This window comes from Bombina bombina, chromosome 1 (assembly GCF_027579735.1).
Source record: "Bombina bombina isolate aBomBom1 chromosome 1, aBomBom1.pri, whole genome shotgun sequence".
Lineage (NCBI taxonomy): Eukaryota > Metazoa > Chordata > Amphibia > Anura > Bombinatoridae > Bombina > Bombina bombina.
The window spans coordinates 1,489,610,084-1,489,637,147 of NC_069499.1; the positions used below are offsets into that span (position 1 = coordinate 1,489,610,084).

The window sequence follows — 27,064 nt, forward strand, 5'->3', positions numbered from 1 at the left end:
AGTGGCCTTCAAGGGCTTAGAAATTAGAAAATGAGCCTCCCTAGGTTAACCTTTCAACAAAGAATACCAAGAAAACAAAGCAAATTTGATAATAAAATTAAATGAAAGTTTAATTTTGACTAGACTGTCCATTTAACCCCTTCCCGTCTGGGCTTATTTGTCTACATCGGAAAAAATTAAGTAAAGTATTTAAAAATTTAAATCACGCAATCATGTGATTTTAATGATGGGATAGGGGGAGTGCCTATGACGCTAGACGCCCTCCAGCCCGTAAAAATTGATAATAGTAAATTAGAAAGTTGTTTAAAATCGCATGCTCTATCTGGATTATGAAATATTTTTTTTTTAGCTTCATATCCCTTTAAGAAAAAATGTCAAATATGAATCCTGAACATTATATTCAAATTTAACATTTTTTAATGTAAGATTAATTTATGTTGTAAATTCACTGCACTTTAAAAGAGTAATGTTAGAAATTCATCACAATTATTTGCCTATTTAATTAGAGGTGCAAATCACCAAATCCGGAATTCCAAAATCCAGACTTTTTCATTAATATTTTTTTTTAAATAAAATGATTCAAAATGACTATTTTTCATACCAGTAAATCACAATCTTTTCTGCCTGTGTCTTTGGTTTTTGTGTTTTAAAATGCAAATGACGGTCTAGAATTATTTTTAAAAAAAATATCTTTTTGATTACGATACTGCAGTATTTTTCTTGTGTTACTATATATAGAAAAGTATTGCAAATTATATAAAACTGCATGTATATGTACCTGTATTATTACAAGTAAACATTTACCTAAATGACATAATATATTGATGTTTACACTGCTCACTTCCCCTCTTCAAGCTGTGTAATTTTACAGATGCAAATAAACAAATATTCTGAAATGTAAACTATATTCTGAAATCTAAACCTTTTCCGCTCGCACAGTTTGGATAAAGGATTTTGTACCTGTTTTACCTATTGATTATTTTCATTTTTTTATCTACATAGCTCATCTATACAATTGTTGGACCGAAGTATATGGTATATATTCTCTTTGCTAATATCTAAAGATAGGAATGATACTTCTGGGAAATAACATTAGACATTTTTGCCACTTGGTAATTGTCCAAAAATTATTTATAGCGTCTCAATTTTTTTAAAATCTATTTCTATGTATGATCAGGAAATGATAAAACTATTATAAAAACCCAAATTTGTACTAATGTTACCCTGTGTATGTCTCTCTGTTCCTGTATGTATATATGTGTTTGCATCTATCCCTGTGTATGTCTGTCCTTGCGTATGTGTATATGTCCATGATCTCTGATGAAGCGCATGTGAGCATGCGCGAAACGCGTCAGTCTAGCACCCCTTGCACACCTGTGTTAGTGCTACTCACCTTGTGTATTCAATAAAATCACTTGGCATCAAGTTCCTGGGTCCTCGTTTTTCCTTTGCGTATCCTGTATATGTCCATGTGTGTCTAGTCCTGCATATGTGTGCACGGATATCCCCTACATTTATCATGTGTGTGTGTTTGCCTACCACTGCATGTGTGTGTCTATCCCTGTCTATGTGTGGGCATGTATATCTCTGCCTATGTGTGAGTGCATCCCTGCTTCTGTATGGGTATCCTGCCTCTGTGCTTGTATTTGCATAGTTGCCTATGCGTGTTTATGTGTGCATTGCTGCCTTCTTGCATGTATGGTGGTCCTTACCTGTGTATGCCTGAATCATATGGGCTCCATTTAAGAAGCTGTGCCTGAGAGAGCATGCAGTTAGGAAGTAGCGGTCATGTAGATATGTGTTAGTTTGCCTACCACTGCATATGTGTGTCTATCCTTGTCTATGTGAGTGCCTGTGTGTCTCTGTATGTGAGAGCATCCCTGCTTCTGTGTGGGTATCCCACAGTGGTAGGCAAACTGACACCCACCCACTACTCCAACTGTAAAGTGGTGTTCCTCTATCCCCCCTTCTCCTACCAGGGAGATTGACAGCCCTTGCTCAGACGCGATTGGCCTCACGTGTGCAGGTGGGTGATGTTGCACACAAGGTGAAGTGTGCAATGTTATATGTGAGCAGCGTAGCCCTTGGTAAATAGACCCCTATAACTAGCCTCTACTTTCTGCTTTTTGAACTGAGTGTCCAGCCTACATGCTCTCATATGGACTATGTGTTCAGTCTCAAGTTTATATAAGGTCTCTCTTGAACTATTGGCAAAGATAAGTATATAGGTTATATACAAATGCAATGCAATAGGTACCCAGAAGAGATGGATAGATGATATTTGGATGCATGACTGAATCTAAGGATTATATAAGGTCACATTATTTTAGGATGCAGATGTCAGTTTCTAGTGGAGTGGGCATAGCTCTGTCTCACATTATGCCAGGGGTAAGTGGTTTCCAGTTATCATTAGTTCTTGCACATAAAAGGGAGAGAATGGGCTCAAGTCAGATTTTCCCCACTAACATTGGTGCTTTATAAATAAATTATTCTAATTACTAATTAATAATTAATTTCCCTACACTGCTGAGACGAACTGTATATTCCTAACGCTTTCTGTAACTGAATTTCGTTATTTACCCCCCTCAGATAGGAATAAGAAACACTGCTCTCTGCCTCTTCCACAAAACACTCTCTGTCCCCACTAAAAGGTGTCCCAGACTGCACCACCACAACCCTGCAACTTGCTCATTCCACTTACAAAACATTTCCAGCAGTAGGTGTGAGGCAACAGTGTTTGCAGTGTGTGTGGGAGAAGAATGGGGGTGATGTAAACCGAAACTCCCCATCCACCTCCCTCTCCTGACAGCAGCCCGGTGACGTCACGCGTGATAGGCAGCTCCAGCCAACGCTTGTCGCCTAGCAACGGCCGGGGACAAGGGCGGGACGTGTAGTGTCCAACCCTCTCTTTACACAGAACAGACACAGGCTTGCTCAGGACAGTATCACAAAGCCTTAGTGCCCGTCCTGTGCCCACATCTTTTTGCCCTGTGCTCAGTGGATTTATACTGGAATAGGGAGTTCATGTCTGCGGTGGTGGAGCCAGGCCAGCGTTATGCCAGCCATAACCATTACGGGACAAAGGTAAGGAAAGGTACAAGGATAGCATCTGCCGCGGTAGGCACCGATGTGACAAGAGTCACATTCTGTAGCACTGTGTGCCTGACAGTGTTAGCATTCTTTTGGGAATGAGCAATGTTGTATACTGCTGTGACATGAATACGGCAAATTACTGTTACAACTTGACAGCACATCTATAGCTATAATAAATACATTCTTTCTGAATCCAGAAGTGCTTTTCTACTAAAATGATTTTTTTTATTCAATATTTGTTTTTGTTTTATTGTATCAAATAAATACAATTAGAAATACCACTAACCATATGTGGTAAAATACCTTCATAAATAACTTTTCTCCATACTTGATCATTAGTTAAGATTTCAGCTATGTAGATCAGGTCAATTAGATATATAAACATGAATATGGGAAACATATCAGCTAGATATATATAGAGATAGATTGCTAATATCTTTATAGAAGTTCTGTCTTTGGTCCCTAAATAAATGTGTGATTAACTCATTATCCTGGATGGACTCAGTTTTCTGTTATGGATACACATTATTAAACTGGCTAGGATACATCAAATGTACCAACAAGAGGTAATATGTGCAAACTGGTCCAAAGAGCTTGCAATCTATTAGTCTAATATATTTATAAGGAAAAAAAAGTAGTTTGAACCTTTCTTTGCTTATTAAATATTTAGATAGTTACAGCTGAACTTGAGTGCTAAATTATAATTATTCTGCTAACTCATATTTAAGGACATTGTCCCAGTACAAATAAATTATTTATTAGAATTAACATCAAAATTACAGTTGCTGCCAAGCCATTCTGTATATATGCTGCAGTGCTTTGAACTGTGAATTAAGGACACCTTCTGTAGCCTTTCCCTGTAAAACTGACTGCAGATATTTGTAAATAACAATAAATTGAATGTTTTACTACATTCTAAGATGTTATCCATAAAAGTCATATTCTACATTATTTCTCTTACAGATACAATGTGTTATTAATAATGTTAAAGAGATACTAAACCCATTTTTTTCTTTCATGATTCAGATAGAGCATGCAGTTTTAAGCAACTTTCTAATTTACTCCTATTATCAAGTTTTCTTTGTTCTCTTGCTATCTTTATTTAAAAAGCAGTAATTAAAAAATTAGGAGCAGGCCCATTTTAGGTTCAGCACCCTGGATAGCGCTTGGTTATTGGTGACTACATTTAGCCACCAATAAGCAAGTGTAACTCAGGTTCTGAACCAAAAATGGTCCAGCTCCTAAGCTTTATATTCCTGCTTTTTAAATAAAGATAGCAAGAGAACTAATAACATTTGATTATAGGAGTAAATTAGAAAGTTATTTAAAATTGCATGCTCTATCTGAATCATGAAAGAAAAATAACTGGGTTTAGTATCCCTTTAATAACACTTTTTTTTCTTGGTTTTTGTGTAATATAATTGGAACAGATAGTTGATTGTTATTTTGGTTTAATTTGACTAGTAGTAGTTCAATAAAGACATATATCATTATAACTATTGGATTGTCACTTATGGTCCTATTTAGTGTTTGGTTTTAAAAACTGCATGGCTTCCCATAGTTGAAGTGAGTTACCTTGGTAACTAAATACAATGTTTTGTTAGCCTAACACTTGAGGACTCTTTCTGCGGTATATTTAAAAGAATATACATGGCTTCTATAATAGGGTGTCCAAAATACATTTTATATGTAACTCAAAAAGTATGGCTTAACTTAAACTTCTGTTTCAACCCACTGACTTAAACACAAGTTTACCCTTTGGTTGCAAAACTAAGCACAAGCAAATAGAGGATTTTTTTGTTGTTGAAATATTATTACAAATTATAGTGCATTTGGTTTTGTTCTGGTACCAGAAATACATTCAACAATATTCCCTTCCATAAAGAAAGCAGAATTGTTAAGTTAGACAACAAAGAAAGCCATAAAAATCTATTACACTGTATGAGAAACCAGTGAGGCAGACATAAGAGAGATGTCAGGATTGGCTGCCATACAAGCACAATTTGTTCAATCCAGTTAACTGCATTACCTTTTGTGATGTTTTATGTTGCATATTGTAGCCTGGAAGAAAAAATACCATTAATTTTCCATCATATTAAAACAAATGGGATTTTCCATTCTGGAGAAAATATGAGATAGTTGCCTCCTTCACAATTTAGGGCAGAGTTTGAATAAAAAAAAATGTCAAAATGGTGGAGCTTGCTCAAAAATATCTAATTATCTATCAGTAATTGAACACATTGATTGCCAGGAAAACACTTGGAGCAGTGAGATAGCAATATGATTATAACAGACACACAGGGACAATCAAGGGAATAAATTACTGCTGCTTAAACCATGTTCAGCAGTGAATTAACCCCTTGCTTGTCTGAAATGCATGGGCAGCAGTGAAGTAACCACTTGATTACCATAGATATAACTGTGCAATCAGGAGGTTAAATTATAGCTATATCTCACTTTCAAAGCACTGTTTTATTTTGGTAACTAAAAATGCAGGTACAATGCTGTTGCCTCACACCAGGCAGAAGAACCATGCCCTTTTGCCCTCCAGTATTTCACTTTGAATCACATATAGTATATAGTCCCATGCTCACATTTGAAATACAGTTTAAAAAATGCTGCAATTCAAAGAGCAATGCCAGCGTCCCCCGGGTGCAAATATGCCCTTTAAAATGTGGTCTGTGCATTGTGATCTCAGGGAAATGGGGTATACAAATCATAGTGCTAGGCCAAAATGTTATGGTGGCTTGGAGCCATGGATTTGATAAGCTCTAAAATGTAGGGTTTGAGTTCTAAACATTGTCACGAGAATTCAAAAGGGACAATTTTATATATATTTTTTATTTGAATGTATTTAAAGGACAGTCAACTACATTAGAATTTCATAATTAACCAGTGGCTAAGAAGACAATGCAATAGCACTTACTCTGAATTTTTAAGTGAGTAGATTTTTTCTGACATTTCAAAATGTATTTCATATTTGCCACCCCCTCGATCATGTGACAGCTATCAGCAAACTCATATATCTATACTCTGTGAAATCCTGCACCCGCTCAATAGAAGCTGGTGTCTCAGAAAAGTGTACACCTAAAAATACTGCACAATTTGATAATGGAAGTAAATTTGGAACGTCTTTTAAAATTGTGTGCTCTATCTGAATCATGATAGTTTAGTTTTTACTTTAGTGTTCCTTTAAAAGATATCATAACATAATGAATATACAGTACATGTTAATGTGACCCCCAAAACTGCATGATAAATATGATTTTAGTACCCACATTGGTACCTGGGTGCATATCTGTATGGCCACCTTCAGTGTTTATCCTGTTAAAGGGACAGTCTACACCAGAATTGTTATTGTTTTAAAAGATAGATAATCCCTTTTTTACCCATTCCCCAGTTTTGCTTAACCAACACAGTTATAGTTATATATTTTTTACCTCTGTGATTATCTTGTATCTAAGCCTCAGCAAACTGCTCCTTTATTTCAGTTCTTTTGACAGACTTGCAGTTTAGCCAATCAGTGATAGCTCCCAGGTAACTTCACTTGCATGAGCACAGTGTTATCTATATGAAAAACATGAACTAACACCCTCTAGTGGTGAAAAACCTGTTAAAATCCATTCTTAAGAGGCGGCCTTCAAGGTCTAAGAAATTAGCATATGAACCTCCTAGGTTAAGCTTTCAACTAAGAATACCAAGAGAACAAAGCAAAATTGGTGATAAAAGTAAATTGGAAACTTGTTTAATATTACATGCCCTATCTGAATCATGAAAGTTTGTTTTGGACTAGACTGTCCCTTTAAGCGTTTATTGGCAGTAAAGCTTACAACCTCAATAGCAAGTACAATGCAAGTACAATGCAAGTGGAACACATGCAGTTGTCATTGACAGGAGATCTGACAATCTAATTCAGAGAACTTTATTTTTATTCCAATGAGTTAACTGCTAATCTTTAGTACATATGTACAGGGGGCCACTATACCTGTACCTAAGTATGCTCACACTAAAAAAAGGGAGGGTGTGCACAGAGGGGCCTGTGATAGCATGTTCCTGGTGGCTTCAGTGTTTGATATAAATTTGTCAACTCATCTCCCCAAGTTAAAAAAGTGGTTCCTAATATAAAATGTTTAGATAACGAATAAAAAGACATTGCAATATATTGTCATTATTTATGCTCTCTTTTCATATAATTTAGCTCTGAAACATTGTGGATAGAACTGTAAATGCACTCTGCTGAGTCCTCAAGGTTAACCCTCCTATATATCTTTCCCTACTGCATAACAATTCAATGTATACTAAATTAATGACTATTACTAGCCTTGTAGTCTGCAGACTCAATCCCTGATCGGCTCCTCCAATTAAGGAAAGTGATGGGTGGAGTTTGACTATTGGAAAACAATTGCAGCAAACAAGGTGTTAATTAGTCTTAAACAATGTTCAGACTTGGCTGAGATACCATTCTATAGAAAGACAACAGAAAAACAATGCATAGTCCAAAGTGTCTTTTTTTCCCAAAATATACTGTATATTCATAATACTGAAAAATAGCGTGTTTGATTGTAGGAAGTGCTGGGACCTATAGTATCACCAATGGGATGCTGCCACCAGTTACCACTGGTTCTGCCACTAACCCTATACATGAGTGTAAGGGCATATGGGTATATATTTGCATGCCACACTTTCAGGACAAAAGTGCAAATTTAGAGTTCAGTAACCTGAAAATACTAGAACATATTATTATTATTATATTTTTTTTTGGGGGGGCTATTAATAGATTCCAGTAACTCTTTTCCTGCTTCAATTTCAGCTCCACAACACTGAAAATAGGAGCTTACTGGGGAAGGGTACTGAACTTCATCTTAAGTAAAGGACTAAGAATGCTAATATTATTTTAGGTACCAGGAATGGTTTCATCTATATAGATTTAAATGTCTTCCTTTGCAAGGTCTAATAATTGCAGTATTGTACAGTTCTACCCAGGTGGAAAACAATAACATCTCAGATCTCCAGTGTTCTTTCTTTAGGACTAAGATCAATACTTTTTAAAAACAATGTCGTTATATTCTGCCCATCAGGAAAGAACTGTACTCACAGGCACTGGCAGACAGTGTGCCTGAAGATTATTGGAAAAAAAAAAAAGTAGAACCCAGAAACACATTCCTGTGGAATAAAAACTATGTTTATGCATAATTAGACTCTTTCTGTGTGCCTATAAATGTATGAGGGTCTGTGTTATAAGCAATGAGTACCTAGAATAGCTCTGTGGAATTGCCAACATTTTTTGTACAATTAAAGATGTTGCCTAATATGTGTATAGATAGTTCATTGTGATTGCCTGGGTTTTGTATCTGTAATAGTTTTTTTTTTTTCTGGTTCATGTGAAAATATAGCAATGACTTTTTTAAAATCTGAATTTACATTACAGTTTCATGAATAAGGTGATTTTTCATAGCTTCTACATTTTGCAAATCTGGACAGTTAATTAGCCATGTCTTATCAATTTGTTGTGAAGTAATCATTGAAAAAAACGTTTTTGTAAATACAACCCTATTTAAAGTTTATATATATATATATATATATATGGGTCGCCCCTCTACGACTGCAGGTTCTCACAAGAGAACCTGTAGTCCGTATTTATGAAGCAGCGGTTATCAGACCACTGCTTCCCTAACCTCTTCGCCACCTCTTAGGTGTCGAATTTCAATCTCCCCGGTCTCGTCCTACCGGGGAGATTGACAGCTACTTCTTGCGCTTTGATGACTGTGCGCAGGCAGCATTGCACAAGAGCGCAAAACTGCGTTCTTGTGCAATTCTGAATTCTGGTAGCGGAATTCAGCCCGTCAGAGACGAGCTGCGGCAAACAGGGGCGCATATGTATGCCCCTGTCCACCGTAGCTTGATAAATTGACCCCATAGTGTTATGTGTTTTCCTCAGGACCCATTTAGGGCTACTTTACGAGTGGAGCGCAAATTAATGCTCCAGCTTGAGCATTTATTGTGCTAGAAGTAAGATTTTTGTGCTCGTATTATGACTTGAAACTAAACTGTTTTCATTCCAGCGTTAACCAGACTAGCGCAAAAAAACAAAGTTAGAATATCGCGTGCGTGTTCACATATTCTCCATAGAAGTTAATGAAGAAAAAAAATGGGAAAAAACCTAATACCTCACTCTCGCGCAAACACGATCACATATTCTCATTTGCACTAACCCAACATGAAAATATGAATATTTCATATTCAAATATTTTGCACATAACAGAATATGTTCTATTTATTCATAAATAAATATATTAAATATGAATAGTACATAAAAATGCTTTTACATGTTTTCATCTACTTAATGGCAAAGGGCTCCAATGCACGTCTATATATGTTTATAAATGTATATATATGTATTTATGTGTTTATATGTGTATATATGTCTGTAAATACATATATACACATATAAATACATATGTTCCCATATATAGACATATATATGTAAATGTACAAACATATCCATCTTTAGAAATGTATATGTATGTTTCTCAATGTTAAAACCCTTTGCCTACCTTTTTTTTAATACCTAAGATCTTCTACTTTAAGCCTTTATAACTTTTGTGTGCAATATATATATTTTTAATAATTTTTAATAGATGTTGTTATTATGAGTGTAAGTGTACTTTGTAATGTATTTTTGATGTGTTTTGTGACACTTTTTAGTGAAACCGTTAACCAGAGCTCTGAAGTCACGATTATCATTCTAGCAATCACGTTTGCTTTCAACTCGTAATACGAGCGGTAAGCCCAAAGAGCGCAAACCTTCAAAATATACCCCTTATCACTCGGGTAATCTGGCCCTTAATAAGAACTCCACCCGGCTAAAATTTAAGACAATATCAAGCTAAAATCAGCTAATATTAATATTTTGCAGGGGGTTTTGCACAAATTATCATTAAATCAATTGATGTTAAATTATGAAATTAATTTGTGCTTTGGAAAGCTTAACTTACATTTATAAATGAAAGAAAATGTTATAATATTGCAAAGCATTACACTGCCCCACCTGGCAACCTCTGCCACCCGGATATATATATAGATAAAAACACACACAGTATGTGTGTATACAAATCCTGCCATATATGTCTGCAACATATTGTTTAGCAATTTTTTACTATCATTTTTGGCAGAAAATGGGCACTGTCATCATCTTCATACGTGTGCTATCCAGTTGTTAATAGCTTTTGTTTTTTAATATACCCTAGGCTGGTTTTTATATTTAACATTTTATATCATGTAAGTAGTGACCTTTGCAATCCCTAAAGTAAGCTTTCCCTTGAAATCCATATTCTAAGAGATGGATCCCCCCCCATGTTCAGTTTTGTTCTCAGCCCCACGTATGTGAAGGAACAGATTTGATTCACTCAGTTATCAGTTTGTTCTTCAGACTGCAACTTTGTTACAGCAAACAGCTCTCTTTCTGCCCACACAAGAAAAAATTCTGATCTCAGAAAACACATCTGCCGATTCTGAAATAATGAAGTTATTTTTTACATTGCAGATGCAGTATTTTTTTTTTTTTTTTTACATATCCCATGTTCTAAAAAAGGGGAAAATGTAGCAAACTAACTTTATGTAGTAAAGGCCCTGCCAGTGCCACCTGCACCCTTGAAATTTAGCCTTGTGGTGAACATTTACACCCTGTATAGACCCACCCCGGTATTATGCTGCAATGTTCTATGTAAAAGCTTTGGACAATCTATAATCTCTGTCATACAGCCCCAGTACTAATAGCCTGTCCCATAAATGGACCATTCATTCAGTAGAGAAACCTTCCTGGAATTCTGTGTCAGTTCAGCTCTATTCTCTGGTAACCAAGCTTTGTTATTCAAGTATTACAGGATCAAAGAAATGTACATGAGTAGCTTCTAGCTCTGCTCTGTAATCTGATCCTAGGAAATCATGTTTCTGTGCTGGCTGCCCAGGGTGCCCCCTATAATTCTCATTCTCTAACAAGTGAGTCAGGACCTGCAGCTTCAGTAACATAGCAGTGTGAAGCCAGTCAGGAATGCCTGCTACAAATTCTTACTAAGTAATCAAAGGAATATTCCACCGTGTTCAACATAGGTCAGTGTCTTTAGCTGCTAATTGTCTGAAGTCCTAAATATTTTTGTTGTCTAAATGTATGCATCACCACTATCTGTCTGTCTGCCTATCTATCTATCTATCTATCTATCTATCAATCATCTATTGATCTATCATCTAGTTATCTTTCTGTTTGTTTCTCTATTTAGTCTGTCTCTCTGTCTTTCTTTCTTTGTACACAATAAATCAGGGCTAGACAAATTCAGGAGCCAGGGAGCCATTGGCTCCTAGAATTTTACCCCTGGCTTCTAACTTTTTGGATTATTCGCCATATATCTATATGCAACTACCACTGTTTGACTCCAAATGTTTGGCTCCTAAATATTCTATACTGGCTCCTAATTTTTAAATAGATCTGTCGATCACTGCAGTAGATATATTTTATATGAAATAAGTTGTTTTAATGGATTATAGAAAATCTGGGGTTTCAGATTGCACATTGTATACGTCTTAGGCTACGCTCCTGGCCAGTTAATCTTAAAGGGACATTATAATGCAAAAATAAAATGCCCTTATTAGTTATAGCATGCTATTTTTGCACTAAAGTCCACTGCCATTTATGTATTTAACTCCTGTAAAGTGAGCTAAACGTCCACACTGAAGCCTCACATTGCAGCACCTAAGCAGGATATGGCTGCTGATTGGTGGCTACGTGAGTTTTCTGCTCATAATTGGCTCATCAGATGTGTCCTGCACAGGAGCTGTATTGTGCAATGGTGCCTAAATAGGACTTCACCTATGTGCTTTTCTCCTTTCTGCGGGTTAAACACATAAATGGCAAAGGATATCAGTGCAAAAATAACATGCTCTAACAAATTAGCATTAGATTGTTCCTTTAAAGGAGCATAAAAGTCAAAATTAAACATTCTTGACTTTAATAGAGTATGTCAATTTAAGAGACCTTCAAGTTTACTTCTATCATCAAATGTGGTTAATTCTTTTGGGGGTGAATTTATCAAGCTGCGTTTGCAGTTTTTCCGGCTATGTTGAGCAGGTTCACATAAGCAAGCCTGCTCCACATATTGAAAGTGATTGTAAAGTTTCCTAACTTAACGCACAGTATATACAATTAGACTGCAAAACAAGGGGGACTTTCATTGATTACATTTTTCAAACACGCTTCATTTGAAAAATATTTATCATTTTGTGAAGGTAAACATACCGCCGTTCCTCTGCCCATATTTCATCCTCCATCTAGCTGAGCTATGACAAATCAATTTTCATCCAATCGTTGCGTGCCCCACGTGGCATCCAGCTTGTGGCAAAACTTTACAGACACTTAAAGAAACAAAAACTGCTTCTTTTTTCTCTCGGCCACTTTACATGTGGCAAGATCAATAACACAGACAATCGCTCATTTGGGGTGATTGACATTTACACCAGAACAGGGGCGGCATTTCATAAGTATCCTCTTGTACAATGATATATTTTGCCCTATTATGTATATATATAATATATACTGTATATATCATGTATTATATGCACCTGGCAGCTAATTACAGAGAGCTGCCAGATCTTCCAATGAAATGCAAACAGTAGGAACAAGCAGTCTTGTGAAATATTTACTTAAAGGGACAGTTTACACCAAATTTCATATAACTGCATGTAATAGACACTACTAAAGAATAATATGCACAGATACTGATCTAAAAATTCAGTATAAAACCGTTTAAAAACTTACTTAGAAGCTTCCAGTTTAGCTCTGTTTAAAAGGTTACTGGAACACCCACTGCAAGTGGGAAATAGCAGACACCCCCCTTCCTTTGCATATGAAAAGACCCTTTACAGCAAGCTGGAGTAGGTATACGTCCGTATTGTCCTAAAACTTTGGGGCTTGGTTAGGAGTCTGAAAATCAGAGCAATGTTATTTTAAAAAAAACTGTATGGGCTATATAAATGGATAATCTACAAAACATTTATGCAAAGAAGAATTTAGTGTATAATGTCCCTTTAAAGACAAAGTTTCTGAAGTCTTTCAGGAAATGATAACCATTATTAGGAGAAATGACAAGAGCTAGACTTATCAACATTAAAGTGATGGTAAATCTTAGCTTTTCAAAAACGCTAGCATTTTCCAGCACTAAAAATAAATAGGACCTTTAGTGATGACTTTGTAAAAAAGTTTGCTAATCGTATCCTCTTTTGTTCAATGAGGTGATGTTTCCACCTCTTAGCCAATAGCTGCGCTAGCATACAGAATAGCTGTTTAAAATTGAAGCATGAACGTTCAACTTTGGCTTTACCTTCTCCTTAATGGAATTAAAACAGGTTGAGAGCTGTGCATATCCTTAAAGGGCTAAATAATTAATTAAAAATAGTTTGCATAAAAAAATGGTTTAAAAATTGCTGGCACGTATTTTAAAATGATTTTCAAAAATAAGCAAAATTAATTACATAGCTAAGCTGCCTGGAGAAGCCAACTGCCAGACAGGATTGCAATGTATTGCACTTCAGTACTCTGGCGGCAAAGGGGTTAATAACATCCCATTTTATAAATCCATTAAATGATTCTCTTTCTAGCGTATTATCTGCTACTCAGACAATCAAGACAGAAAGTGTTCTAATTGTTTTTTGATTCCTTGGGAAGATCAAAACCTTGTGGGAACGCAGATATGCTCAAACTTGCAAATTAGATCTGTGTGCGGACTTTTAAAATGAGTCTTTGTTATCACAGGGGCTGGCAATGTAGCTGGATAAAATGTTACATGTCTGTGACTGAAGTAGCATTTGGCTTTTTTTGTGAGATATTTGAATGAGAACAAGCTGTTTTTTTGTTTTTTTAAAGGGATAGGAAAATTAAACTTGCATGATTCAGATAGAGCATGTCATTTTAAGATGCTTCTATTTTCGAAGGTGCTTTGTTCTCTTGGTATCCCTAGTTGAAAAAAGAATACACACATATCCTACACTAGTGGGAGCAAGGTAATGATTGGTGTCTGCACACATTTGTCTCTTGTGATTGGCTAACTAGATGTGTTCAGCTAGCTGCCAGGAGTGCAATGCTGTTCCTTCAGCAAAGGATAACAAGAGAATGAAGCTAATGTGATAATACAAGTAAATTGAAAAGTTTAAAATGGTATGTTCTATCCAAATCATGAATAAAAATGTTGGGGTTTCCTGTTTCTCAGTAAGAATATTGACATATAATTTCAGAATCAGAAGTAAATATGGGCAGACTTAATGGTTCTTCTGTTGTTTATCATCAAAATCTATTTGTTGTTGCAATATGTTGCGTTCCCCTCTGGCATTTAAGTGGTTAATGCATCCCAGTCTTAAAAAATACATTTCCTATCATCCATATGAAAGATCAGCATTTAAAATACCCTTTTTTGGTCTGAAAATATTAAAGTGAATGTAAAGTTTAATGAATAAGTGAGTGTAAAGTTTAATGAATTCATTAAATTTTACATTGAAGCTTCTTTTTTAAAATACTTAACTTTTCTTTATGGAAATCATACCAGCGATTGTTACGTGACCCCTTTGGCGCTCAGCTCGTGGGGCAACGCAACGATTGGAGCAAGCCGGATTCGTCATCGATCTGCTAACTACAGCAGGAGCTGCGGGCGGGGGAACGCCGGTCTGCTTTCCAGAAAAGGGAAGTATTTTTAAAAAGAAGCTTCAATGTAAAGTTTAATGAATAAAAGTGCCCCTGTTTTTAAGAGTATTTTTAGCTACCGGGCACTTATTTTCTTTGATTGAAAGTGAAACAGCAATATAATTTGCCTGCTTCCTTCTAATGCTTATTGGCTGATTGTTAATTCCTGTGAATGCTCATAGGATAACAGGTACAGTAAGCATTTGTTCATATTAGCCAATAAGCATTAGCAGGAAGTACACGTGATGCTGCTATGTTGCTTTTAGTTAGACCACTTGTATTTCTATTTTTTTTTCATACAACAATGTTAACGTTTTTTTAAAGTTTTTTTTTTGAGCAGCACAATGTTCCTTTAAACCTAATCCCAATCTTTACCTTTAAAACTATCCATGAAGACAAGAAACAGTGAAAATGGTTACAATGTTGCTGGCCAATTTGTTGCTGTGGGATTTTCTGGGCAACAGAAAGATCATTGTCCATTTGATTCTTAACTCGACGATCTTGGCCAAATGTGGCCAAAACCTTGTGGCTGTATACCTTTAAAATTCCAGCTTTCCTATATTTAGTAGCCGCTTGGGTTCTTTGCCTTTGATTGTCAGTCCCCTGTGTGTATAGACATAAGCTTCTGCATATGCTTTGAGACTGGAGCCAGAATGCCTTGGTTTTAACTCCTTCGCTACTGGGAATTTAAGAGAAAAATCTGCTCAAAATACCTGAGAATTTGTAGCATTTTTCCTTTCACTTCATTTAAACAGAAATAGAGCCTTTTTTATTTACCTACCAAAACTATTTTTTTTTTAGTAGACAACCCAAGGTAATGATCTAGGCCCATTTTGGTCAAATGCGATCATATTCAAACAATTGTTAACTTTTTCATAAACTTTTGGTCTCTCACTGAAATTATTTACATACCGCTTGTGCAGTCATAACAAAAATGGTTGTAAAAGCTTCTCTGGGATCCCTTCATAAGGTAAAAGGAGAACAATCAGATCTTCCTTACCATATGAAGGAAGATGCCTTCTGCTCCTGGCTGCAGATTCCACTGTCAAAGCATGCGCCAGAGTGTTGAACGTAGGTGCTACGTCAACACAGTACACTGAGCAAAGTAGTATGTTACATAGTACCTATGTCCAATTAGATGAAGAGGTTAAAAAACTATAATTTAATATAGGTTTCTGTTGTTAAAGGGACAGTGTACTGTAATATTTTCTCCCCTTTAATGTGTTCCCAATTATCTATTTTACCTGCTGGAGTATATTAAATTGTTTGTAAACAGCACCTTTACCTTTATTAGCCAGTTGTATCTCCACCTACACTGAAAACTTCAGGTTTATAGTTATAGAAAAGCTATGTAAACAAGAAGCTTTAGATTAAATCACACTCCCAGTGGGAGTGTGATAGAGACGTACTAAAACATTTATTTTCCATTGTTCTCTCTAGTATTGATCTTTGAGTAAAGGCTTTGTGTAAATAATTAGATAGATAAGGAGGTTTATCCTTCCTTACAAGTTCAGCTAATTTTATTGGGGTGTGGTTTAAGTAATTTAATTTACAAAAATAAACCTTAACGATAACTCATACATTTAAACTCTTTAGCTAGTATAACAAGTCATTGTAAACACATTAAGAATAAACTTATTTTAATAATATAATAATATAATATAATAATAAACTTATTTTATGGTAAGCTGTCCCTTTAATCAGTATTTCCCTATAAACATCCTATGCTTTGCATCTCCCTATGGCAGCAAAGGGTTAAATATGTCATACTGATCACTATGGGGCCGATTAAATTATCGCTACAGCGGATCGTTTCCGCCAGACACTTGATAAATCGGCCCCTATATGTTGGCCTTGGATGACACTGTGCTCTTACATGGAGCTCTATACAGGAAACATTCTAAAAAGTAAAAAAAATAACAATAGACCTCTAGTTAACTCTTCTCTAAGGTCGTGTTATTCTTCCTGTTATTTTTTAGCAATTGTGTGTCTTGCAAACTTGCACTTGTTCAACTGCTCGGAAGTGGTGTTTGAAATTGCTTGTTCAGAAATTACTGTCCTGGTTCATTATTATGTACAGAACATGATTTCCAAAAAACAGTTGTTCTGGTATATGTTAATTTAAATCTAACAGTCAAAACTCAAACTGTTCTGTTTTTTTTTTTTTTTACAAATTCCCAATCTCACTTTATGACCTAGATTGCAAGTAGAGCACAAAAATATTAGTGTTATTGTACGATGACATTGCTTGAGTGCAATCAATAGCGCTTCTAGTTGCACTCTAAAGTAATATTTTATCGCTTGAGAGATAGGGAGTGCTAACATCTGCATGTTGTATAGCATGGGGGTGCTAAATACTTTTAGGGGGCTCACAATAAAATTCATGTCAGATGTTATTCATGCACAATTCCAAGTAGTGAGGTGCTTCATGCAGCTCTGTACTATACTATAGTGGTTTACGTCAAGTGTTTGAAAAGCATTACATTTTAAAGCTGTATTTTGGATTGCGCTTGTGTACAACGCTTAACTTAAAGGGACAGTCTAGTCAAAATTAAACGTTCGTGATTCAGATAGGGCATGCAATTTTAAATAACTTTCCAATTTACTTTTATCATCAAATTTGCTTTGTTCTCTTGGGGGCCGATTTAACGATGTCTGTCCGACATTATACGCTGTAGCATATCATGTCCGACAGACATGGCTGAATGTGGGCAGCATACACTGTCGGCATTCAGCATTGCACAAGCAGTTCTAGTGAACTGCTTGTGCAATGCCGCCCCCTGCAGATTCGTGGCCAACCGGCCGCTAGCAGGGGGTGTCAATCAACCCGATCATATTTGATCGGGATGATTGCTGTACGGTGCTCAGACCGCTGCTTCTTAACTCCTGAAGGCTCGCGTGGAAACAGGGCGAGTTGGCCCCATTTGGGGCATAGTAAATCGGCCCCTTGGTATTCTGTGTTAAAAGCTAAACCTAGGTAGGGTCATAAACTGATTTCTAAGCAGTTGAAGGCTACCTCTTATATCAGTGCATTTTTACAGTATTTTACAGTTAGACAGTGCTAGTTCATATGTGTCACTCCCGTAAGCACTGATTGGCTAAAATGCAAGTCTATCAAAAGAACTGAGATAAGGGGGCAGTCTGCAGAGACTTAGATACAAGGTAATCACAGAGGTAAAAAGTGTATTAATATAATCGTGTTGTTTATGCAAAACTGGGCAATGTGTAATAAAGGGATTATCTATCTTTTTAAACAATAACATTTTTCAAGTAAACTGTCCCATTAATCCAAGTGTAATAGTCATGCTAATAGCTCTCCTTGCAGTATGGGGCACACCAAAAAACTGTTTCAGTCATGTTAAGATTCATTATTTACTTTCAATACCAGATTGAGCTTTTTTCTTTGCGCAAGGTTACGCAAAAGATAACACGCCCTCCTTTTGTAATCTAGCCCTATATGTTTTAAGGGAAAAAGCAAAAAAGTAAGGAAGCTAAATGTTTTTACTTGAAAAATAAGATTAAAGCTGTTTAAACTGATATTGCAACTAGCAAAAATATGCTTGAGGCCTGAGTCTCATTTGCTCACTGGCTGATAGAACAGCTTTCTAATTTACTTCTGTTTTTTACATTTGTCTTTGTTCTCTTGGTCTCTTTTGTTGAAACGCGTTAGGATCCCCAGTAGAAGTAAATTGGAAAGTTTTTTTTTTTAAATTGTATGCTCTGTCTGAACCACAAACAAAATATATAAAAAATAGAAATGTGGGTTTCATATCCCTTTAATGATTCTTTAATGCATCTCAATACAAATACAATACTGAATTAAACAAGTAGCATACATAAGTATAACCAGTAAGTTATAGCAACATAACTATTGACCACATGTTAAGAAAAATATTTAATTAACTGCATTTTTGTTCTTTCAAAGAAACAATGTCAAATTATTAAAGGGACAGTTTACTCAAAAAATTTCTCCCCTTTAATTTGTTTCCAATGATCCACTTTACCTGCTGGAGTGTATTAAATTGTTTACAAGTAGCTCCTTTACCCTTATATTGGCATTTGAAATTGTTGATTTAGCATGTGGTATCCCCACCTATTCTGAAAGTTTGTGGCCGCGCGTACCAGCTATACATAAGCTTTGTAAACACAGCCAGCAGAAGAAATTACACTCCCAGTGTGATAAAGCAGAGATAAGGTAATAAAATGTTGATTTTCCATTGTTCTCTCAAAGTACTGGTGATTGTTTTAAGGACAGATATAAGATAAAGAAGCAGGTATTTCTTCTGTTAAGTGTGATCAGTCCACGGGTCATCATTACTTGTGGGATATTAACTGCTCCCCTACAGGAAGTGCAAGAGGATTCACCCAGCAGAGTTGCTATATAGCTCCTCCCCTCTACGTCACCTCCAGTCATTCTCTTGCACCCAACGACTAGATAGGATGTGTGAGAGGACTATGGTGATATATTTAGTTTTTATATCTTCAATCAAAAGTTTGTTATTTTATAATAGCACCGGAGTGTGTTATTCCTTCTCTGGTAGAGTTTGAAGAAGAATCTACCTGAGTTTTTCTATGATTTTAGCCGGAGTAGTTAAGATCATATTGCTGTTTCTCGGCCATCTGAGGAGTGAGGTAAACTTCAGATCAGGGGACAGCAGGCAGATTAATCTGCAAAGAGGTATGTAGCAGTTTATTATTTTCTGACATGGAATTGATGAGAAAATCCTGCCATACCGTTATAATGTAAACTCAGCCTTGAATGCAGTAGATGTAGCTGATATCAGGCTGTCATGTATGTATATTTTACACTTCAGTTTTCTGGGAAATGGTACTTCTCTGGCTTTTAAACTGTATACATAGACTTAACCTATTTTGCAGGGACTTGCAATAGGTTTTAAATGACAATTAATTATTGAGGTAAAATGTTTTTTTGCTGGCATGTAAAAACGTTTTTTTCTCTGAGGTACTGGGTGAAAAAATGTTTTGGGCACTTTTTTTCCACTTGGCAATAGTTTTGATTCTGATCCCTCTCACTGTTATGTGTGTGGGGGAGGGGCCATTTTGGTGCTTTCACTATGCATCAGAAAAACTCAGTCAGAGGTTCATTTTCTTCCTGCATGATCCGGTTCATCTCTACAGAGTTCAGGGATCTCAAGAGTCTTTTTTGAGGGAAGTAATCATACAGCAGAGCTGTGCTGATTGTATTGACTGTGATATAAAAAACGTTTATTTGTGTATTTTTTTTCTGCTGCCTGGGTTAGTTATCATTTGCTGAGGGGAACAATCCTTTGCTAAAACTGTATATTCTGACAAAGATTGATGCTATAACTTAATTATTTTATCTGTTATAATATTTTTCTGTGCTTCTTAAAGGCACAGTTCGTTTTCATATTATTTGTAAATTAATTTGAAAAGTATTTCCAAGTTGCTGTTTATTTGCTAGTGTGTTAAACATGTCTGATTTAGAGGAAGATATCTGTGCTATATGTGTTAATGCCAAAGTGGAGCCCAATAGAAATTTATGTACTAAATGTATTGATGCTACTTTAAAAAATAGTCAATCTGTACAAATTGAACATATTTCACCAAACAACGAGGGGAGAGTTATGCCGACTAACTCGCCTCACGTGTCAGTACCTGCATCTCCCGCTCAGGAGGTGCGTGATATTGTAGCGCCGAGTGCATCTGGGCGGCCATTACAAATCACATTACAAGATATGGCTACTGTTATGACTGAAGTTTTGGCTAAACTACCAGAACTAAGAGGTAAACGTGATCACTCTGGGATGAGAACAGAGTGCGCTGATAATGCAAGGGCCATGTCTGATACTGCGTCACAGTTTGCAGAACATGAAGACGGAGAGCTTCATTCTGTGGGTGACGGTTCTGATCCAAATAAACTGGACTCAGACATTTCAAATTTTAAATTTAAGCTTGAGAACCTCCGTGTGTTACTAGGGGAGGTATTAGCGGCTCTGAATGATTGTAACACAGTTGCAATCCCAGAAAAAATGTGTAGGTTGGATAAATATTTTGCGGTACCGACGAGTACTGACGTTTTTCCTATACCTAAGAGACTTACTGACATTGTTACTAAGGAGTGGGATAGACCCGGTGTGCCTTTCTCACCCCCTCCTATATTCAGAAAAATGTTTCCAATAGACGCCGCCACACGGGACTTATGGCAAATGGTCCCTAAGGTGGAGGGAGCAGTTTCTACTTTAGCTAAGCGTACCACTATCCCAGTGGAGGATAGCTGTGCTTTTTCAGATCCAATGGATAAAAAATTAGAGGGTTACCTTAAGAAAATGTTTGTTCAACAAGGGTTTATATTGCAACCTCTTGCATGTATTGCTCCTGTCACGGCTGCAGCAGCATTTTGGTTTGAGTCTCTGGAAGAGACACTTCAATCATCCACACTAGATGACATCACACACAAACTTAAATTCCTTAAGTTAGCTAATTCATTTATTTCAGATGCCGTAGTACATTTAACTAAACTTGCGGCTAAAAATTCAGGATTCGCCATTCAGGCACGCAGAGCTCTGTGGCTAAAATCCTGGTCAGCTGATGTTACGTCTAAATCTAAATTGCTTAATATTCCTTTCAAAGGGCAGACCTTATTCGGGCCCGGCTTGAAAGAGATTATTGATGACATTACAGGAGGTAAAGGTCATGCCCTGCCTCAGGACAAGGCCAAAGCCAAGGCTAGACAGTCCAATTTTCGTTCCTTTCGTAATTTCAAAGCAGGAGCAGCATCAACTTCCTCTGCACCAAAACAGGAAGGAGCTGTTGCTCGCTACAGACAAGGCTGGAAACCTAACCAGTCCTGGAACAGGGGCAAACAGGCCAGAAAACCTGCTGCTGCCCCTAAGACAGCATGAATTGAGGGCCCCCGATCCGGGACCGGATCTAGTGGGGGGCAGACTTTCCCTCTTCGCCCAGGCTTGGGCAAGAGATGTTCAGGATCCCTGGGCGTTAGAGATCATATCTCAGGGATACCTTCTGGACTTCAAATCCTCTCCCCCAAGAGGGAGATTTCATCTGTCAAGGTTGTCAACAAACCTAACAAAGAAGGAAGCGTTTCTACGCTGCGTACAAGATCTTTTATTAATGGGAGTGATCCATCCAGTTCCGCGGTTGGAACAAGGACAAGGGTTTTACTCAAATCTGTTTGTAGTTCCCAAAAAAAGAGGGAACCTTCAGGCCAATCTTGGATTTAAAGATCCTAAACAAATTCCTAAGAGTTCCATCGTTCAAGATGGAAACTATTCGAACAATTTTGCCCATGATCCAAGAGGGTCAGTACTTGACCACAGTGGATTTAAAGGATGCTTACCTTCACATACCGATTCACAGAAGTCATTACCGGTATCTAAGGTTTGCCTTTTTAGACAGGCATTACCAGTTTGTAGCTCTTCCATTCGGACTGGCTACGGCTCCAAGAATCTTCACAAAGGTTCTGGGCACTCTTCTGGCGGTACTAAGACCGCGAGGAATTTCAGTAGCTCCGTACTTAGACGACATACTGATACAAGCTTCAAGCTTTCAAACTGCCAAATCTCATACAGAGATAGTACTGGCATTTCTAAGGTCGCATGGATGGAAAGTGAACGAAGAGAAAAGTTCTCTCTTTCCACTCACAAGAGTTCCCTTCCTGGGGACTCTGATAGATTCTGTAGAAATGAAGATTTACCTGACAGAGGACAGGTTAACAAAACTTCAAAGTGCATGCCGTGTCCTTCATTCCATTCAAGAGACCAGAAATTCTCTTCTATGGTGGCTTTATCGGCCACATCTGTCCAGGGGAATGCCATTCAGCAGGCCAGACTGGTCAATTGTAACAACAGACGCCAACCTACTAGGTTGGGGCGCTGTCTGGAATTCTCTGAAGGCTCAGGGACTATGGAATCAGGAGGAGAGTCTTCTTCCAATAAACATTCTGGAATTGAGAGCAGTCCTCAATGCTCTTCTGGCTTGGCCCCAGTTAGCAACTCGGGGGTTCATCAGGTTCCAGTCGGACAACATCACGACTGTAGCTTATATCAACCATCAGGGAGGGACAAGAAGCTCCCTAGCAATGATGGAAGTATCGAAGATAATTCGCTGGGCAGAGTCTCACTCTTGCCACCTGTCTGCAATCCACATCCCGGGAGTGGAGAACTGGGAGGCGGATTTCTTAAGTCGTCAGACTTTTCATCCGGGGGAGTGGGAACTTCATCCAGAGGTCTTTGCCCAAATACTTCGACGTTGGGGCAAACCAGAGATAGATCTCATGGCGTCTCGACAGAACGCCAAGCTTCCGCGCTACGGGTCCAGATCCAGGGATCCGGGAGCGGTCCTGATAGATGCCTTGACAGCACCATTGACCTTCAGGATGGCTCATGTGTTTCCACCTTTCCCGATGCTTCCTCGATTGATTGCCAGAATCAAACAGGAGAAAGCATCAGTGATTCTAATAGCGCCTGCATGGCCACGCAGGACTTGGTATACAGATCTGGTGGACATGTCATTCTGTCCACCTTGGTTGTTACCTCTGAAACAGGACCTTCTGATTCAGGGTCCTTTCAAACATCAAAATCTAACTTCTCTGAAGCTGACTGCTTGGAAATTGAACGCTTGATCTTATCAAAGCGTGGTTTTTCTGAGTCAGTTATTGATACCTTAATACAGGCTAGGAAGCCTGTTACCAGAAAGATTTACCATAAAATATGGCGTAAATACCTATATTGGTGCGAATCCAAAGGTTACTCTTGGAGTAAGGTTAGGATTCCTAGGATATTGTCTTTTCTACAAGAAGGTTTAGAAAAGGGGTTATCCGCTAGTTCCTTAAAGGGACAGATCTCAGCTCTGTCCATTCTGTTACACAAGCGTCTGTCAGAAGTTCCAGACGTTCTGGCTTTTTGTCAGGCTTTGGCCAGGATTAAACCTGTGTTTAAAGCTGTGGCTCCACCATGGAGTTTAAACCTTGTTCTTAACGTTTTACAGGGTGTTCCGTTTGAACCCCTTCATTCCATTGATATAAAGTTGTTATCTTGGAAAGTTCTATTTTTAATGGCTATTTCCTCGGCTCGAAGAGTCTCTGAGTTATCAGCCTTACATTGTGATTCTCCTTATTTGATTTTTCACTCGGATAAGGTAGTTCTGCGTACTAAGCCTGGGTTCTTACCTAAGGTAGTCACTAACAGGAATATCAATCAGGAGATTGTTGTTCCATCCTTGTGCCCAAATCCTTCTTCGAGGAAGGAACGTCTTTTGCACAATCTGGATGTAGTTCGTGCCCTTAAATTTTATTTACAGGCAACTAAAGATTTTCGACAAACGTCTTCCCTGTTTGTCGTTTACTCTGGTCAGAGGAGAGGTCAAAAAGCTTCTGCTACCTCTCTCTCTTTTTGGCTTCGTAGCATAATTCGTTTAGCTTATGAGACTGCTGGACAGCAGCCTCCTGAAAGAATTACAGCTCATTCCACTAGAGCTGTGGCTTCCACTTGGGCCTTTAAGAATGAGGCCTCTGTTGAACAGATTTGCAAGGCTGCAACTTGGTCTTCGCTTCATACTTTTTCCAAATTTTACAAATTTGACACTTTTGCTTCCTCGGAGGCTATTTTTGGGAGAAAGGTTCTTCAGGCAGTGGTTCCTTCTGTATAAAGAGCCTGCCTATCCCTCCCGTCATCCGTGTACTTTTGCTTTGGTATTGGTATCCCACAAGTAATGATGACCCGTGGACTGATCACACTTAACAGAAGAAAACATAATTTATGCTTACCTGATAAATTCCTTTCTTCTGTAGTGTGATCAGTCCACGGCCCGCCCTGTTTTTTAAGGCAGGTAAATATTTTTTAAATTATACTCCAGTCACCACTACACCCTTGGCTTCTCCTTTCTCGTTGGTCCTTGGTCGAATGACTGGAGGTGACGTAGAGGGGAGGAGCTATATAGCAACTCTGCTGGGTGAATCCTCTTGCACTTCCTGTAGGGGAGCAGTTAATATCCCACAAGTAATGATGACCCGTGGACTGATCACACTACAGAAGAAAGGAATTTATCAGGTAAGCATAAATTATGTTATTTGCACAATGTGATACAGTAATGAGATCGGATTATACCTACAAGCTCAACCCATTTTATTAGGCTGTGGCTTCAAAACACAAAATCAGAGCTTTAATATACACAAATAAGCCTTAAAAAGCTAATTTTCATAAATTTTTTACTCTGCAGTTGGTAAAAAAAACAATTGTAAACACATTAAGGGAAAAACTATTTTACAGTATACTGTCCCTTTAAACTTATTTTACCTAAATTTCTGTTTTCACAAATTTGATGGGGAGGTATCTCCAAGAAGAAAAAAAAGAAAACCAAACGAAAACTATCTTCTCTTTTAATAAAGGAATAGGAAACTCAATTAAACTTTCATGGCCCAGATACAGCACGCAATTAATAAAATCCAATTTACATAGTTTTCTTGGTATTCTTTGTTAAAGGACGAACCTAAGTAGGCTGCTCCTCAGTGTAAATACAATATTTTGTCGTTGTCAACTGTTTTAATAAAGTATTTGTGAAATTGGCACATACCATTACGTAGTTGAATTGTTTCCAATCCTAAGGCTATGGCAGAATATTGTTAGATTCAGTGTTTTATGGTTTGCTTTGTAATGAGGTGTGTGAAATCCTATCTCTCTGAATAGGTAACTCCTGTATACAGGATTAAATGTCATTGTCATTTAATCTCACGCTAGTTGTAAAAATTAATGAGATGACCGAAGATCCTGTAATAAACATGAAATTTATCCCACAGGACTCAAGGAAATGTTAGAGCAGAAATCTGTATGGGCCTGGGGCAGTGATTGTAGAGACACAGATAATGTGTACGTCAGCAGCTGGGAATACATTTAATGACGTATATGACAGCAGACTGGGGTGGTATCACTGCCTGAGGTATGAAACTTCTATGTATGTCATGACATAACTCTCTGCATTCCTTAGCATAATGTATAGTCATCTGTGTTTACTTTAACCTCATAACTGCCAAATATATTTTGTATGCTGCCCTGGAAAAAAATGTAATTAGTGTCTGTTGCAATATTTTGAGATATTTTTATATGTCCCTTTAAAAAGGAAATCATTAGAGCATTTTATTTTTAAACAAAATTCCTCTCTTTTACTACTATGTATAGACGACCCCCATTCTGTCCTGATGAGTATATGACCAGTGATTGGAGCATGGACATGTATATTTACTTCTCATTTGCTCACTAGCTGTATCCTCTGCTAGACTGGCACAGTACCACAGCTTTGACTATGTATTTAACCCTTAACATTTATTAAGCAAATTGACTGTATTTACTTGTCCTTTAAATAAAAATGACACACTCTTATTCATTAGAGCATGTGATTTTATCACAATCGATCCTGCAATTCTACCCCTGCAAATTTGTTAAACACAGTTAAAGTGTCACTTGGTAGCCACAGAGAAGAAACTTGTGCTGAGCATATAAACAGCGCTAATTACACAGATGAGTCATGCGACTAGGGCTGCTGTTTGGATCAGATGCAGGTTCTACTTAGGACCAACAGTTCACAGCAGCTTCAGAGCGATACTTTAACTATATGGATCTAAAATGACATGCTCTAATAAACAAGAGCATATTTTTTTTTAACATAATGTCCCTTTAACTATCTAATGTTGTGACAGGTCCTGAGAGCTGGGAACCTGAGGAGAGGTCCGGAGCAGTCCCGCAGTGCTGCACACCCTTCTCTAAGTACCTCCAGGGACCACTATTCCTGGTTTTAGGAGTGCTACTTATGCCCGGCAACTTTGTCATGCACTAATTTCACAAATACTTTATTAAAAGGTTGTTAAAGAAAAAAATATATATTTGTACTAATAGGAAAATATATTTACATCAATTTAAAGCAACATAAAACTCTAAATTAAAATTTTAATGATTCAGGTACAGCAAACTATAAAAAAAATGTTGCTGCCATGTAGTGCGCTTGGCACGTGTATGCTCCTGAGCATATCTAGATATGTTCAAGAAAGGATGAGAGAATGAATTTGATTTGATACTGGAAGTTATATTGGATTTCATGCTTTATCAGAATTATGAAAGACATTTACAACTTCTTCATAATCTATAAAGGAGATTCAGTAGGCAGCTGAGAGCTACTTCTTTGCATACTATATGTTGTTAAATTGTTCTTTTTGGGGTGCAAATTTCTGCAGTCAGCAGGGACATTCTAGTGTAAACT

General features: G+C 37.3%; 1 protein-coding gene across 1 annotated transcript in view; it reads left to right on the forward strand.

Annotated features, from left to right (window-relative positions):
* Positions 1-2,929: 2,929 nt before the first annotated feature.
* The window catches only part of RAB11FIP4 (RAB11 family interacting protein 4), a 115,038-nt gene continuing 90,903 nt past the window's right edge, over positions 2,930-27,064 (forward strand). Inside the window, exon 1 of the mRNA XM_053707367.1 lies at positions 2,930-3,084. Coding sequence (XP_053563342.1) covers positions 3,025-3,084 — 60 coding nt within the window. The 5' untranslated portion in view covers positions 2,930-3,024. The remainder of the gene's footprint in view (positions 3,085-27,064) is intronic.